This window comes from Ictalurus furcatus, chromosome 10 (assembly GCF_023375685.1).
Source record: "Ictalurus furcatus strain D&B chromosome 10, Billie_1.0, whole genome shotgun sequence".
Lineage (NCBI taxonomy): Eukaryota > Metazoa > Chordata > Actinopteri > Siluriformes > Ictaluridae > Ictalurus > Ictalurus furcatus.
Window position 1 is genome coordinate 10,241,382 of NC_071264.1, and position 17,669 is coordinate 10,259,050.

The 17,669-nt window shown below is 37.1% G+C and overlaps 1 protein-coding gene across 2 annotated transcripts in view; it reads right to left on the bottom strand.

Moving 5' to 3' along the window:
• The window catches only part of pde4cb (phosphodiesterase 4C, cAMP-specific b), an 88,206-nt gene that overhangs the window by 59,845 nt on the left and 10,692 nt on the right, over positions 1–17,669 (bottom strand). For both annotated transcript variants that reach the window (XM_053635638.1, XM_053635636.1), the window contains exon 3: positions 15,236–15,441. In XM_053635638.1, the coding sequence (XP_053491613.1) occupies positions 15,236–15,441 (206 nt within the window). The remainder of the gene's footprint in view (positions 1–15,235; positions 15,442–17,669) is intronic.

Sequence of the window (17,669 nt, forward strand, 5' to 3'; positions counted from 1 at the left end):
TTAATGCAGAATCTTTTTGGTTCACCTCCTAAACCTTTTAAAAGTGCACATAATAAATATACGTCTTAACCAATCAGCTTGATCTCATAACATTTGTCAGATAATTATTCACAATTTTCTTAGCTATATAATGACCCAGGTGTCACGATTTCAAGGCGGAGACAGATTCAAGTGCAGATTAGATTTTAATTAATACCAAAACAAAACAGGAACTATGAATAGGTAGCAAAACACTAAGGCAAAGAATAACCATGAAACAAAGACCATAAACACAGCAACACAAACAACGGCAAAGACAGATAAACATGACGTGATTCAGGTGGTCATGTGACTGTGATGCAGTGGCTGCTGGGAATCTGTACTTCTGTAGTTCAGAGTTCCTTCTCTGATATACATGACACCAGGTATACCATCATTCTGAACAAACAGTGTGAATATTTCCAGCAATATAAACTACAACACCGCTTTATTTCTCAATATATACGTTATGCCTTATTTCTTCATTTGTTACCCAAGCACGCAGATATTACTGTGTCTCAGCACTGACCTTCAGGTGAAAGAAAGTGAGAAAGCGTCTAATCATCAGTATCATACCAGAACACGACACCTTCAAGACAAACCCACCATGGGAATTTCAAGCTCATTTACAAGCCATGAAAAGGTGAGAAACGCCAGTATTCTTAACCTGGCTTGTATCTCTCGACCGCAAGACTGAGAGCAAAAAATATGTTGTTTTATATATCAGTATTGAGAAAACATCCATGTCATGCCCTTGCAAATCCAAACTCACAGCTAGCTAAAAGTCCCACTATCAGATTGACAAATAAGGCCAATTTAAATTTGGATTGCCACTAACCGGTGTTTTATATAAGTCTCCTGGGCTATTCCTTCACAAAGCAGGATGTCTGGCATGCTGTTGATTCATTATTACTGCCTGTTCCCAGAGGCTATGAGATGCACAGATTGCTTTCAGCATTCCTGTCTGCACCATGTGGTCAGGCTTGTACTGCGTTAACTGCAGTGTTATTCACCAATCTAGATGGATTAGAAAGTACAGTCGAACAGCATACGGGAAGTGTTTACAGTGGTTTACCTTTTATGTAACACTAATAACCTGAAATTTGCAGACCTAAAGCATACGCATGTCATTAGAATAGGAAGGACATCAGCTTCCCAATCTAGTTAAAAATGTCATAAATATTCAGCGTTGTCTCATACAATCCAATATGCTTGTTATTACAACTATTTGATCCTGATAGAGGGAAGGATTTCCAGTGCAATGATCTCGTAGTTTAATTCATTTAGCCAGATCCTCAATGGTTTCTTATTCCTATAGAAATGCACTACATGGGGTCGAAAATGTTAGACCCTGCCCAGTAGGACGTGTCCAATAGGAAACCTCTGTTTTTGATCAAATTGTCAAATGTTTAGTCCTTGTTGAAGAGTTATTTGTCAGCCAACTGCTCTCAAACAGAAATAAACATTACTACTATTACTATTATTGTTACTACTACTATTACTACTACTACTACTACTGCTAGTATTATTATACCCAGGGTTGGCTTGGATAAATGGTATAAAAGACATCAATATAAAGGTTTAATTTTTTGCATCTACATCAGACTTGTTTTCAACCCATGTCAATGACACATCCGTGCCACATCATCATGAGTGCTTGAGACAACACATGAGAATTATAGTCACTGGTGTAATGAACGCAAATGAAGTGAATCATCCTTTCCCCCCAACATGCCTAAACTAAAAGTAATCAAACTGCAAATTACACAAAAGGACTGATCATAGACACAGATTAGTTCGTTGTTGTTTTGAACGAAAAGGGTTTCTACTTTTCGAACTCTGTAGGGAATTGCAGACTTGCAGAAAAATTTAATCACCAATGCCATCTATCTGTCTTCAAGCGTGTGTAACAGTGAAGTAAATATTTGCCTTTAATTATTTGTCTCATCCTGTGATTATTTGCATGCATTCTATTTCATATTATGCTAATGATGCTTAGGCTGTTTCAACAGATGATGTACAAACCCCATTTCCAGAAAAGTTGGGATATTTTCTAAAATACAATAAAAACAAAAATCTGTGATTTGTCAAGTCTGTTGGAAGTTTAATTAACTGACAAAAGTACAAAGAAAAGATATTCAACGTTTTCACTGACCAACTTACTTTGTAAATATCAACGAATTTAGAATTTGATGCCTGCAACACGCTCAAAAAAAGTTGGGAGAGAGGCAAAATAAAAGTTAAATAGAATATTCAAGTATTCCTTTTCCAGAATAATAAGGTTAGTTGGTAACAGTGGAGGGTTTCAGGATTGGGCATAAAAGGAGCATCCACTAAAAGCTCAGTCTTTGCAAGCAAGGATGGGTCACCACTTTATGCCAAACTTTGTTAGAGAATTGTCAGTCAGTTAAAAAAATCCCAAGAATGTAAGTCTTTCACCATCTACAGTGCATAATATTGTGAAAAGATTCAGGGAATCCGGAAAAATCTCATTGCGTAAAAAACAAGGCCGGAAACCACTGCTGAATTTTCCGCGGCCTTCCCGAGAAAGGCACTGCCCGAGAAATCATCGTGCTACTGTGATAAATATAACCACATGGGCTCGGGAGTACTTCGGTAAACCGTTGTCACTTAATACAGTCTGCCGAGCTCATCTCAGATGGACTGAAAGGCAGTGGAAACATCAGATGAGTCCATGTTTCAGCTTGTTTTCGGGAAAAACGGATGTCGAGTTCTCCGTGCCAAAGATGAAAAAGACCAACCAGATCAGCGAGAGGTGCAAAAGCTAGCATCTGTGATGGTATGGTGGTGCATCAGTGCCCACGGCATGGGTGTCTTGCATATGTGTGAAAGTACCATTGACACGGAGGCAAATATTGGGATTTTAGAGAGACATATGCTGCCATCAAGGCAATGTCTTTTCACAGGAAGTCCATGGTTATTTCAGCAGGACAATGCCAAGCATCATTCTGCACGTGCTACAACAGCATGGCTTTGTAGACACAAAATGCGTGTGCTTGACTGGCCTGCCAGCAGTCCAGATCTGTCTCCTATTGAAAATGTATGGCGCATCATGAATAGGAGAACCAGGTGATGGCGACCACGGAGTGTTGAGCAGCTGAAGTCTTGTATCAAGAAAGAATGGACAAAAATTCCACTTGCAAAACTGCAACAATTAGTATTCTCAATTCCCGAATGATTAAAAAGTGTAATTAAAAGGAAGGGTGATGTAACACAGTGGTAAAAATATCTCTGTCCCAACTTTTTTGGAGTATGTTGCAGGCATTAAAATTTTTTAATTTGTTTACATTAACAAAATACAATTAAGTTGATCAGTCAAAACATTCTAAATCTTTTCTTTGTACTTTTGTCAGTTAAATAAAGGTTCAAGAGAATGAACAAATCACAGATTTTGGTTTTTATTGCATTTTAGAAAACATCCCAGCTTTTATGGAACTGGGGTTTGCATTCCTCTATTCTTGTGTTTTGATACGATGTGCCACTGTTACTGAACACATCAAGGTCAGAGGGGATAGCACTCCCAGCATTAGGTCTGCTTCTTTCTTATCTCTCTCCCTCCCTTCACTTCTGTATGAGATAGCATCTACATTGTGTGAATGAGCTGGTGAAACCTTTCTGAGAAAAAAAAAAGATTTGAAGATTCTTCAAGCACGTAATAAACATCAGATTTGAAGATCAACAACAGTCTCCTGTATCATAACTCAGTGGTTTTCAAAGTGGGGGCCGCCAGGGGGCACCCGGGGGGGGGGGGGGGGGGGGGGTTGGGGGGGGCTCAACAATTTGGTGTGAAAAATAAATAAAATACTTGATTTTTTCTTTCTCACTCTCACACAACCACACACACACACACACACACAATTAATTCCTAATGTAATGTAATGTAAAGATGTAAGATGTAATTATTAATAAAAAAGGGGGATATATTCAGAAGTCTGTATTTTTTATGTGTTTTAAAGACATCTTGCAAAAGGTGGGCCTCGGTCAAATGTTAATGCTATTTGGGGGGCCTTGCCCTGGAAAAGTTTGGGAACCCCTGTCCTAACTCATTGTTTCTGAATTTTTAAAAATAGTTTGCCCCATGTTATTCTTATTTGGGCATATATGAGACCTCGTGAAATAATGCACTGCTGAACCCTAATAGTTTAGTTGTTGAGCTATTGATAAACATTAGATTTTAGATACAACTACAACTACTACAACTATGAGTACTAGTACTATTACTACTATGACTACTACTACCACCGTTAGTTATAATGTAGGGTTGGGTAAAAAAATCGATTCTCCGATTTTAATCCATCTTCAATATAATGAAATGATAATGATTTGGGAAATCCCTAAATTGATTCTTAATGTGTGTGCTTTACTTGAGAGGATGTGGATATTATCTGTAGTTCGCCTCTCGTCCTGCTAGCCTATAGGTCATTTTCAGCAGAAAATTAGGGGATCGATAAAAAGAAAAACTGTATAAATGACTATTGTGGTTCTATTCCTGGAAGCCTTTTAATAAAACATGAAAAACCTTAAATAATATGTTAGGGTTCTACCGGTTAAGACCCTATATGACTACACCTGTTACACTTTCATACTAAACTGTACCATTACTTGTCACTGGGGTGGTACCCTCAAGATGTATTCTGTACCTTTAGTATGTTAAAATGATGACAAATAACTTGATTTAAATGAGTTTAAAATCAATCAATTTTATAATGCAGTCAACTAAGTTAATCAACCTTAAATTAATAATTAGCAACCTAACTTATGCATCTTTAAAGCTCATTAAAATAAAAAATAAAAAACTGTGGTCTTGAAGGTCTTGCTATGTGCCTTCGATGAGTTACAAAAAGTGCACAAAATGCACTTGTATCATTTGGTATCAAGCAATGGTTAATAGAGAACAACACCAGAGCCCAGAGTAGTCTACACAGAAACAACACCACAAAACTAGCTGCTTAGCTGATATGATCTGGGTAACTCTTATTTAACCATATAGGGTAACATTTGTCTGTCAGATCACACCATGAAAAAATGCCCAGCATTTAAAAACAGCATTCAGTCAATGTCATCTCATGTCCTAACTCTAACCATGATTTAAACATTTTCTGACAGACCATCACATTTTAAAAGATAATATGAGATAATAGGAAAAGCCGTATGATGTATGATGTAAGAGTGAAGTGACAAGCTGATCTTTCGAAGGCAGGGTGCAGCTGGCTCATTCAAATATGCTTCATCGGTTATCAAATCAAACAGTAATGGATGACTATGTCACTGGTTTTTCCATTCAAGTCTTGGCCGTGTATCAAAGACTCATTACAAAAGAAATAGATGAGAAGTATCTTTTCAAATACAGGGCAATGGCTGGCATGTTAGGAGACGCAGTGGAGGAAAAGGAAGTGTTTTTCTGTACTGGAGGATGTGGTAAAAATGTTCAGATGGTTATCTTCATTGCAGCATAGATCAGTAGAAATCTGATACACTGGATAGAAAGATTCTTCTTCTGTATTATCTGTCTGCAAGTAGCCAGTATAATAGTGTATCTTTCTGATTTACAACAAAGTGGCCTTCGCTTATACTATTATGGCTCTACTACAGGCGTAGAAAATACTTTTATGGGAGGAAAAATGTCAAGGATTCATATGATCACCTCTATGCAATGTCCTAAAATAACGCAAAATACAGTACATCACAAACTTGAATACATGGATAATAAGGCTGCACATACATCTCCTGGGATTTTTATGCACAACAGATTTGATTTTGCTTGATTTTGCACGGAATAATGCAAAAAACAAAATTCATTCAAAACATTCAGTGAGCGGTAATTCTAGGGGTGAAAATGCCTGGTTGATGAGAGACGTCAGAGGAGAACGGCCAGACTGTTTTGAGTTGACATTAAGGTTGTGGTAACTCAAATAACCACTCTTTACAACTGTGACGAGCAGAAAAGCATCTCAGAATGCACAATACACTGTTAAAAGTCACTGAGATCACATATTTTCCACATTCTGATGTTTGATGTCAACATCAACTGACTCTCTGAAGCTTGTACAACTGTGGTCGCTCTGTTGATCACAGATACTTTGCTGCACATCTGTGGTTCAATACCAGCTGTTTTTGTAATGTTTTCCCTGGGGTTAGTATGCATGTATGTATGTATGTATGTATGTATGTATCTATCTATCTATTTTATGCATTACAAGTTGCTGGCACATGTTTGGATAATTGCACGAATGACAGGGTTACAAGTGTTCCTATTAAAATGACCGGTGAGTGTAGCTGGGGTGGTTATTTGCTTACAACTTTTTTTAAATGAGCTATGGAAAATACTCAAGTCAACCAAAATCATGAAAAAGATAGAATAAAAAACAGCAGGGTAGAAAATGTATAAAAACAAAATGGGCTTTAAAGATGACTGTGCTTGTTTACAGAGCAAAATGTTCTCTCAGTCTGTTAAATGTGGAACATGGGGAACATTAAAGAATACACCAAATAAAATGAGGCAAGTGTGTGTTGCCTTTACTAAATCGGGAAATGTCTATAAAAAGAGTTCATTCACTTTTGAAATATGGAATAAACAAAATATTTTCTTTACATATACTGGATACTGCAATACACTGGAGATTTTTTTTCCACATACATAGACACACACATGTGGAATATATTGTACGATGTAAACTGCATAATAAAATAGTTTTTTATATCACTCATTATGTGGCTCTGTAAATTGCCGGAAAGGCGGGATAGTGTAAAGCTGATACTTATTTTGAGGAGCACATGCCAGTAATGATTCAAAAGGTTTCATGCCATAAGAAGCATGATTAAGCTCAGATCAGAACAAATCCTGCTTGAGCAAGTCACAAAGATCTAGAAAAGATCTCTGACACCGTGCTATATCAACTTTTAAATGAGTGAACCACATCTAAAATGAATATAGTTGGCACAGTGTTATCTAAAGTTATTAAAAAAGAAGGTGAGATTAAAGGTTTAACCATTAAAGGTTAAAAGAGACATGATAATGTATGCTCTGACTATTAATAAACGTGTGACTAGGCTCTGCAAGCAAGCCATTTCCTCTCAGCAAGCTTAAGGAACCTGTACATACGTCCATCTTCCCACCTTCACACTGACCCTTATTCATTGTAGTTCTGAAGAAATGAGAGCACATCACAGCATGCAGCATTTGAGAGCAAAAGATGAATCCGCTTCAGCTGCATGAAAACAAACCCCCATCCATTCGCACTTACTTACACACCCCAAATTACCCTCATATACATCTAATCTACATGAAATGCATCCTAATTTATGCACATGTTGTGAAAGTAAGCCAGTAACAGGAAAGAATTTAAAGACATACGGTCAGATTAGGGCTGCACAATTAATCGGATTTCGATCGCAATTAAGATTTTGACTGCCCACGATTAAATGAACATGATCGACTGCGATACTGACGTTTAAAGTTCGTCCTCCGCTCATAGAAAACGCCACTGTTTTCTCCACTCAAATCAAGCGCTTCCTACACTTGGTGATGGCGTTTTAGCGCTCGAGCTGCCAGTTTCTCTGCGAGCTCCAGCACTTGCGCGAGGAGAAATCATGACACTAGCTAGCACAATGCTAAATGGCACTACAGAGGTTGTCGGGGACATTAAACCTCATCACGCCGAACAGGAAAAAACTTTGCAGATAAACTCAGGGCTCTACAGTGCGACCATTTCACTCGCATTTGAGACTGTGAATAAATATTTATTCGCACCGGTATGAGTGACCTGTTCAGAGTTGTATAATACAATCGGAATAAAAACTACAGGAAGTCCAAAATGCATCTACACCACGCAACAGTTACTTTCACACTGCTTTTCATCTCCTCAGTCAATCGAACAAGTGTGGAAATACTGCAGAGAAGCCATTATGATGACGAGTAACACTGCACATCATCTGCTTCAACTTCCCGATCTCACAACCGCCATCTTTTATTGATCACGCACTATGTTCCTAAATTCTGTCATAATTGACAAGCTCAAGTTTTCTCATGCCTACTTGTGTGTAATATTGTGGCACATTAACGCTACCATCTTTTTTAAAAAAAACAAAAAACAAAAAAAAAACACTAAACTTCAACTGTGCTCCTAAATTTTTGTAATATCCTAAAAGAAACTGTCTTGCGTCTCTCTTACTGTAAACACTGTTATTGTCTTTTCTGCATTCGCCTGGATTGTTTTCATTTAGTTGGATATTGTTATATTTGATGCATATTTTCATTTGGTTAATGGCATTTTTATTTATCCTATATTTTGGGTACAATTTTATTTATATTTTGCTTCTACGAGATTATACACTTTAAGGATCAGTCTAATTTGATGTAAAGATTTGCACATTAGCAGGAATGTAGCACAACATGGAGGTGAAAGCAGCGGTCTGTTTATTTAAATGTGAAAGTACAATAAAAATATGTTGTCCCTAAAATCAATTAATAATCGTGATAAATAATCGAGATCTCAATATTGATCAAAAATAATCGGGATTATCATTTTGGCCATAATCGTGCAGCCCTAAGTCAGATCCAACGAAAAAGTAAACACGACAGGGAATAAACACATTATAGTGAAGTCGTGAAAGAGGTGCTTGTGTCCGAGGCTGCTGAACATGATGTTCTTTTTTGGTATCCTCAAAAGCAGTACAGAAGGTACGTGAACAAAAAGACTATATGAAATTATACAGAATTATACTGTTTCAAGGTAGGAAAGGATGGTTCAAAGGATGGCTTGTCTTTTCTTTTTACTGGGATTAATATACAGCCCCAATTCCAAAAAAGTTGGGATGCTGTGTAAAATGTAAATAAGAACAGAATGCAATGATTTGCAAATCTCATAAACCCATATGTTATTCACAATAGAACATAGAAATCATATCAAATGTTTAAACTGAGGAAATGTACCATTTTAAGAAAAAAAGAAGATCATTTTGAAATTGATGGCAAAAAAGTTCGGACGGGGCGAAAAAAGGCTGGAAAACTAAGTGTTACTGAAAAGAAACAGCTGGAGGTTAATTGGGAACAGGTCAGTAACATGACTGGGTATAAAAAGAGTCGTTAGAGAGGCAGAGTCTTTCAGAAGTAAAGATGGGCAGAGGTTCACCAATCTGAGAAAAACTGCGTCTACAATTTGTGGAACAATTATTATTATTAATATAATTATATATTATAATTATTAGTCCCCTATAAACTGAGTACTTCCTCAGCATCTTCTCCTGTCATTCTCACTATCAAAGTTTATTAGACAAAGAAAATGCAGCTTGTCATGTTACCAAGAATGCTTCATGAACACTGTGTTCCTGTGTTGAGAAGCTAAAAAAGAATAGCTTTGCATTATAATTTGTGCTTTAAAAAGGCACAATGATATCCGGCCTAAGTTTGTAGTTTGTTTGCCCAAGGGCTCTGTATCTACATCCTCAGCCAAGCTCTTATACACAAATACATCTCATACTCTCTTTGAAGCACTAAATGATCTAATAAAGATTTATGTCCATGCATCCTGAATCACATTCTCAAATTACATGTTGACACTAAGGTGTATTACCTATTACATGATGAAATTGATATTGATTTTTGATTTTAGGACTACAGATCATGCATTATTCAGACTGTTAAAATGTCATCCTCAAATTTGCACACACTCCAACCTGAGGGGAGATGTCTGATCATACAGACACGGCAAAAAATTGGTAGAATTTGCGTATGCTCGTTTTGCGATCAGATTTGGCCGTACACAACGTCGAATAAGCACCAGCATAATTTTGAAATTAAAGGTCCAAACTGTACTTCCCTGTCTGTTTTCTTTTAAAATGTGATCACGTTAAAAATCAGATGACAATAACCGATATTGTATTATTACCAAAAAACCCCAATAACATATTGTTCATATCATTCTATGTCTTCTTTCATTTTCATGTCACAGACATGTGTATATGTACAGTGCAGTCGACAGGAAATTGGAGATTGAGGTTAAAGGCTATGAGGTTAAAATATAGGCTCTCAGCTTTCTTGAGCCTAGTTATCCTATTACAGGAAATCAAAAATTATTTGTCAGATTTCCTTAATAATTCATAAAACTCGTTTACCACTTGCTTTCAAATCCAATTTTCCTGCACTTTACAAAGAAAAAAAAAAACATAACAAGACATCTGCAATTTTCTTTTGTGATTGCCTTTTAGTCATATAATTTTTTAAAAAAGGTTATTGCCTTCAGAGTTATCATCATTCTTTAAATAATACCATGTAATGCACGGTAATACTGATTATTGGTATAATTTTTTTTACATAAATCTCATATCATCTAATTTATTTCTGTTGTTATAACAGCTTGATTTAATAAAACCTATCAGTCTTTCTTTGAATATTGCTTAGTGAAACAGCCTAGAGGCATGTGCTTCTTATAAACAGAACAATAAACAGAACAATATTTCCATCCTGGAGATGATATTTCGGGTCCAATAAACTTAATGCAAACTATAATTAGTGACCATCCTCGACTGTATTTTCACTGACTGTTCCTAGTAAACAGATGGGCTCCATAGCAACATCATCTGTACCTAATCTTCAATATATTTGGCAGTAAGAGTGCAGTAAAGTGGACAAATGCAAGATAGGATGAGTAGAGGGTTGCAGCATAGCAGGAGATCTGCGCAACCTGCCTGTCTGGAAAAGTAGCCTCACATGTGGACCTCATGTGGTGTTGCTGCTCAATATGTAATAGCATGGATGACAGCAGGAGGCTCCTGCTTCTACTTGTATGGTCTAAAAAGATCTGTGTTGCCCAACATGACAGGGGAACAGTGGGGAGAGATTGACCGACTCTAATTCAACGCTAATTCCCAGGATCTCTGTTTATCAGCTTGATTTCTGGCAGAATAGTGTTCACAAACTAAAGAATGAAAACAATATATCAATTAAATAAACAAGCTGTATAAATAGAACACATACATATACGTCCAGTGACATACAGCCATCCCATAATATTAACTAACACCAATATTGTATACCGTATATTCGTGCCACCAGAACGCTAGCTCTAGCTGATGATGCCTCATACATATGCCGAGTGACCTCAAATTATTTTCTATACCTTGCCTATGTGAACTGAGTCAGCTGGTGTGGGGGATATAAATGGCATGGGACGATAGGAATTCAGCATTAATAAATAAAAATACAAAAAGGACAGAAATAAATGAAGACAGAGCACTGTGAGTCATGTTCATACACCTACCTTTATGCTCTTTGTGATTCAATGCTATTCAAAACTCAATGCTAAACAATCAGCACTGCCAGCTTTCCTCACATACTTGCAAAAGAGGAACATTTGCATAACCTGCATTTAATGGAGTGCAGATGAACAGAACTCTTTCATGGCAAAAGTAAGGAAAATTTGTCTTTACATTGTATGGCGCAAGTGTTACCAAGGGGATAAACAACAAATGTCTGGCAAAGCTAAGTGGCTGAGGTTCTTCTATTATGCTCGCTCTCCTTTGCGCTATTGTCTTGTATTGTTCAAATATTGTCTCACTCTCTTATGATCACCGACAAATCCCCAGTGTTGAGTTATCAGTCACAGTGTTTGAGTCCAAAAAAACAAACAAACAAAAAACCCTAGTAAATGGTTCTTTTCCTTGTTGCACCTTCTGAACAGCTAATTTGTATGTTTTCAAATCAAAGAAAATTGTATTGCTTTCTCACACACACGCACACAACCACACACAGTAAGATATGCAGTAAAATGCATTTTACGACTATAAAATATATATAAACGATATCAAAAAGTGTGGTATAACGTGTAACACCATGCGGTGCAACATCGAGCCGAAGTAGTAATGAAAAAGCTAACAATATTATGTAAATATCTATCAATACAGGGAATGCTGTGTGCATTACCGAGTGTTTTACCTAGAAAGATTCAAGTAAGCTTTATTTATTTATTTATTTTAAAAAACTGTCCGTTTATCTATATTAAACGTAGAAGATATAATCTTGAAGGTACCACCAGAACCAACAACGAAAGGAACCATTTAGAATTGAATTTAAAAAAAAAAAAAAAAAAAAAAAAAAAAAATACTGCTAATTCAACATGTTCTAATTCAGTCTTGAGGGGGATCTAGGTGTATGGTATGACCACATGATGAGAAAGAAGAACAGAATAGACCTAGCTACAAACCTCTCAGGCAATTTGAGGCAATGGAGGAATATTACACTGGGTAATAGCAGGTGGATTTATGGACTTATCTAGCCTACATGTTTATAATAAGACATCATGAAACAAAACCACATGGGTTCATTCAGGAGTTGGTGTAAAGCACTGTAAAGCATGGGACACTGTAGAATTTACCGTTGGTGTAGAGATGATGGCCAGGACATTCGTGGCTTTTTCAGTCCGGGCCGGTGACTGTCCACACTTTTGTTGGGACCCAGGTAGCGCTCGTTGTCGGAGTGATAGCGCTGCTTGATGCGAATGTGAGTCCGCGGTTGTCTCCACAAATGTTTGGGTGGTTTGGCGAAACCGGCGCCTTCCCGAGTAAGCGCCGCGCACTCCATGCTCTCCTCACTGCACTACACACACTATCCGATCTACTATAGATTACAGATACACCGGAAGTTAGACGATCGCCACGGACGGAGCTGTTCACACGCGGTTGGTGCTGAAAAGTTGCGCAAAAACAAAAGTGATCTGCCAACACAGTGCGACTATAAAAAAAAAACACCAAAAAAAAAAAAACTAAATAAATAGCTAATCCGATCACCCTGTTGATCAAGGCCACGCTGATTCAATCTTACGTGCGATCCGATTAATCTGATCGTCACTCATATATATGATAGGCTACTATAGTACTATAATGTCCTTAAAGCGCAGCGTGTTAACCGAACTGGCTCAGTCCATGCTTCTGTTCTGCTCAGAGCTGAAGGGAGACGTCCGATCTGCTCAGCTGAGTAAGAAGTGGAGAAACTGAATCAGTCTGATCAAACTAACGCCCAGTCTGCATTACATCAGCACACGTACTAACCTCACAACTCTCTCTCTCTCTCTCTCTCTCTCCTCGTCTCTCGCTCTCCTCTCTCTCTCCTCTCTCTGTCTCTCTCTCCTCTCTCTCTGTCTGTCTCTCTCTCCTCTCTCTCCTCTCTCTCTGTCTGTCTCTCTCTCCTCGTCTCTCTCTCTCCTCTCTCTCTCCTCTCTCTGTATCTCTGTATCTCTCTCTCTCTCTCTCTCTCTCTGTCTCTCTGTCTCTCTCCTCGACATGCATGAAAAACAAAGCAAGTAAAGTGCAAAACAGACACATTCAGTTCACATTAGTGTAGTAACTATGATCAAGAACACAGCACATTTGAAATCCTTATAGTTTGGGAGGAACCCTTAAAGTTAGCTTTATGTACAGTAGAACCCTACACAGTGTTTTCTCTATCCAAGTACAACCCCCCCCCCCCTTTTTTTTTGGAAGATGCAAACCATTAAATATTCAACCAAACCCTAAAGAACCCTTTAAAAAATAAAGCCGAGGCAAGGCAAGTTTATTTGCGTAGCGCATCCTGTTCACAAATCTGATTCAAAGTGCTTTACATAGCCCAGCTAAAAGTAAATAAAAAAAACCCCAAACAACCCAAAAAAGACAAAGACAATAAAAAAACGCAAAATAAACAGCTATGAAGACATAAAGGAAATGAAAGAGATCAAATAGATTTATGGATGTGTCAATAATTCAAAGAACCCTTTCCCCTTAATAATGTAGATCACAGACGTCGTTTTAACATACATTACTGTACATTGTGCAGTTACAATAAATATCTTGCTTTTTTTTTTTGGTTGACTTTTTGTTTGTTGCCACAAGAATCTGAATAATCATCCTGGATTGGTTAAAGATCCATTAATCAAAAGGTTCTTCATGAAAACAAAAATAATTCTTCTATGGAATCGCAAGGAACCTTTCCTGGCACCTTACTTTTTCAGTTAAGAATGATATGGATCAAGTTTGAGCTAAAAGTAAAATATTTACACTCTGTGTTTTTAAGGGTTATTTGCGAGTTTAAGGGTTTTGGCATCCTAAAGGGTTCTTTAAAAGCTCACTGGATAATTAAAGGGTCTTAGCCTCCAAAGAAGGTTCTACTCTTCTGACAGGGAAATAGGGTTCTACATAGACCCTTCTATCCTCACTAGTGTGTCAGAAGTATAACGATGCAATGCTCCACTATAAGAATTGAAACAGTGAGTGTGTACATAGTGTTCCATTATTATTATGTAATAAATAAATGTAAAAACTATTACAGAATAAATAAATGTTTAAAAAGAATGATTTTGTAATAAAGTTTTTAAATAATAAAGAACAAACAGAATGAAGAATTAAGGAAAGCATTACATATACAATACTACAATACAATGTTTGTCTTTCAAGGCATATGTCAGGATTTATACTCAACTAAAAAAAAAAAAAACATTGCAAGAATGTACCCTAGTCATTTCAGTCATTGTGTCTGGATTGATGCACTTGCAATAGATTTTAATGCTATTAAACACTAAACATGAACAGCTAAACAGTAAGTGAGTGGAAGAAAAGCACCTGAGAGGAATAGCTACCCTTTGCTGACATTGCTGACCTTTCTCCCACTTAATCTTCCTGCCATTTGATATGACAAGCAATGAACATTTATTTGAGTGGGGGAAGTTATGAGAGCAGCTGCAAAAGAAGCAATTCAGGCTTCCTGTTGTGGGTTCTGATCAGGCATCTGCCACTGGCCTTTGACTCCGGCATGGCTGCTTTGCATCAGCAAGCTTCAGCCACACTGAGTAATGTGATATATGGACGCATGCACAAAAGCGCAATAAAGGAGCTGATTTCTCATAATCTCTGCCAGTGAGAGAGATGGCAGCAGGACGTGACCCAACTGCCGCTTGGCTGATATCACAATCAGCTACTTTCTGGCACTGAGCTCAGTACTGAGAGGAATAACTATATAGAATAATATTGGACATGTATTCATATTTGTGTAATCGTGACATTACATTTAAACAGATTGTATGAAGAGAAATGTCCATTAAAGTCTGCCACAGCAGAAAAAAAAAAAAACTCAGAAAGCGTACCATGCCAGCATGTCAGTGTTTACCTCCATTCAAAGTTGAAACCATAAGAAGGTACTGTATGTCTAGTACCATGGATAATCACTTACCTGGGGTCACTACCATCCAGATTTTGTGTCCCAAGGTTGGCCAAGGCTGATTTGTACAGAGCCTCGAGGTCCAGCAGCTTCTTGGTGTCCAGTATGGAGTGGCGACGTGACAGCGGAGGCAGCAGTAGCGGCCCCGAGAACCTTCGGCGCACGGCATAGCTTGGCTTGGGCACTGACTCACAAAATGCCAGAGAGTCACGGCGCCTCTGTGGATGTCAACAGACATACAAACAGAAATGATGACCAGATCTTGATTTCTGGACTTGAAATTAGGACTTTGTCCCAGACACAAAATTCCCGTCAAGTTATTGTTCTTCCTATAATGCCAATCTTTTTTTTTTTGAGTGATCATATGGTGTAGTGTTAACGGTGAAATGACCGTAATTGTGACAAAATATCTTTGTGATGATATTTTGAAAAAATGATTTGTTTATATTAATGTGGCTGTTCTAATATATTATTGTTTCTATAGTAACAACTCACAGATATCCATATCCAATTCACAGAAATCCATATAATCAAAGCCAAATAATAATAGCATAAAAACTGTTTAAAAAAGAACAACATATAATCATTAATATTGTGCAGATTTATTTAAGGAGACATTTATTTTCATTTATGGAAGGAGTCTCCAGTGTCGGCACTTTGTCAGTTAGTTTTCCGCCGCAGGAGAATCTTCAGGCCAAAAAAAAAAAAAGAGTTCCTCAAGGCTTCCTTAGATAGTTTGCTTAACAGCATATTAAGGGTTCTACTTTGTAATAATTTGCATGAATTAAATTGTATAGAATTGCTATAACACGGTCATTTTATGTAAAAATTCTAGCTTTGTGGCACAAGCTTTTTAGACTGGGTGACTGACCTATGAGGACTTTACAGAAGACTGGAACTGTGCAGCGACAAATGCGATGGTTCAATATGAGAATAAATAAATGAATAAATAACCAAACCCAACATAATTATCATCATAATTATTATATAATTATAATCATAATCATAATCAAGTGTGACAACGTAAGATAAAGCTTCATCAGTAAGCATGACTAAAACACACAGTAGGCAGACAAAATGAATCTTACTTGCATGATTAAACAGTTCTGTAATCAATCTTATGTGTATTGCTCAAATCTCAAAATAAACAGTACAATTCTACAGACTATGCGGTAAAATCAAGGCCCAGCCTGCCTTCACAAAAAACGTGTGATCACACACTCACACACTCACAATCTAACCTACTCTTACACATTGTGTCGCCTCTGTGGGCCTGAAAGGTGTCAAACTACTAGAAAAGTGTTAAAGCTATATTACATTACTTACAGATGCAGTAGTTTCTAAGTAACACATCATGAAGTAAGTTTCACGCTTCCTTTCCCTGTGAGTGAGCTGATGGATTATATCATCTGAATCAGAAACCAGAATGCAGATTTCAAAAGTGCAAAGCAAGCTGTTCGACAATATTTTGGTTACAGCTGCTATGTTGACATGTAAGCCTACAGGAGTGATCTGAACAAACTATGGTTGTTGTCAACCAAAACTAAGGTTAGCTTTATGAGGATATATTCCAAAACAAGTTCTTTACTACAAGTCAGTATGATCAAATGGGCTAATCACTGACTGAGAATAAATGCCATATACATGCGCTTCATTTACTGGAACAGAAATGAACTGCTACTCAGTCATTTCAGTTCAAGCGTACTGGGAACTCGTCCTGAAGGACATACGTGAAACTCGAGGATCTTTCCATACCTTCAAATATCAAATGACAACAAAAGTTGTAATAGAAATAATACTATTATAGAACAAGTTATTATTAGTGGTCAACTTTAAGAGCCAGCATGGGTGACTTATAAAATGATGATATTGGAATGATATTTTAAGACACAATCCATCTTTATTCATCATAGACATTACTAAAAGATGTATGACTCATTACACATTAACATAAAACTGGTTTATTACACATTAACATTGCTTTATCTCATATCATGATCAGAAAATTTACATCAGGCTATTTTGCATTTGTAAATATCAATAAAGTCTACCTTCGGCTACCTTTTCATACACACATCCAACATGGCTGAAAGAAGGGCACTTTAATTTATTTAAAATCTTCTATGACATTTTGCAAAAATATTTCACCACTGATTTTAATCTAACTATAGATTATTATGTGGTAATTTTTAAAATATGCAGAAAGGTCTTTCTTTGTTTCTTTCTTTCCAGGTTGTGTCAGCGTGCATCTAGACTGAGCGGGTTGTTTTTTTTTCTTCGAGGTGAGTGGAGATATGAAGCTCATGGGACAAAGAAGGACCACATTTATTAACGTGAAAGATACACTTACAGCCATGCAATTACAACATTCATTCATTCATCCTTAGTAACTGCCTGGTTAGGGTCACTGGGATTTAGAATTAAGCTACTAGTTTGTTTATATTTT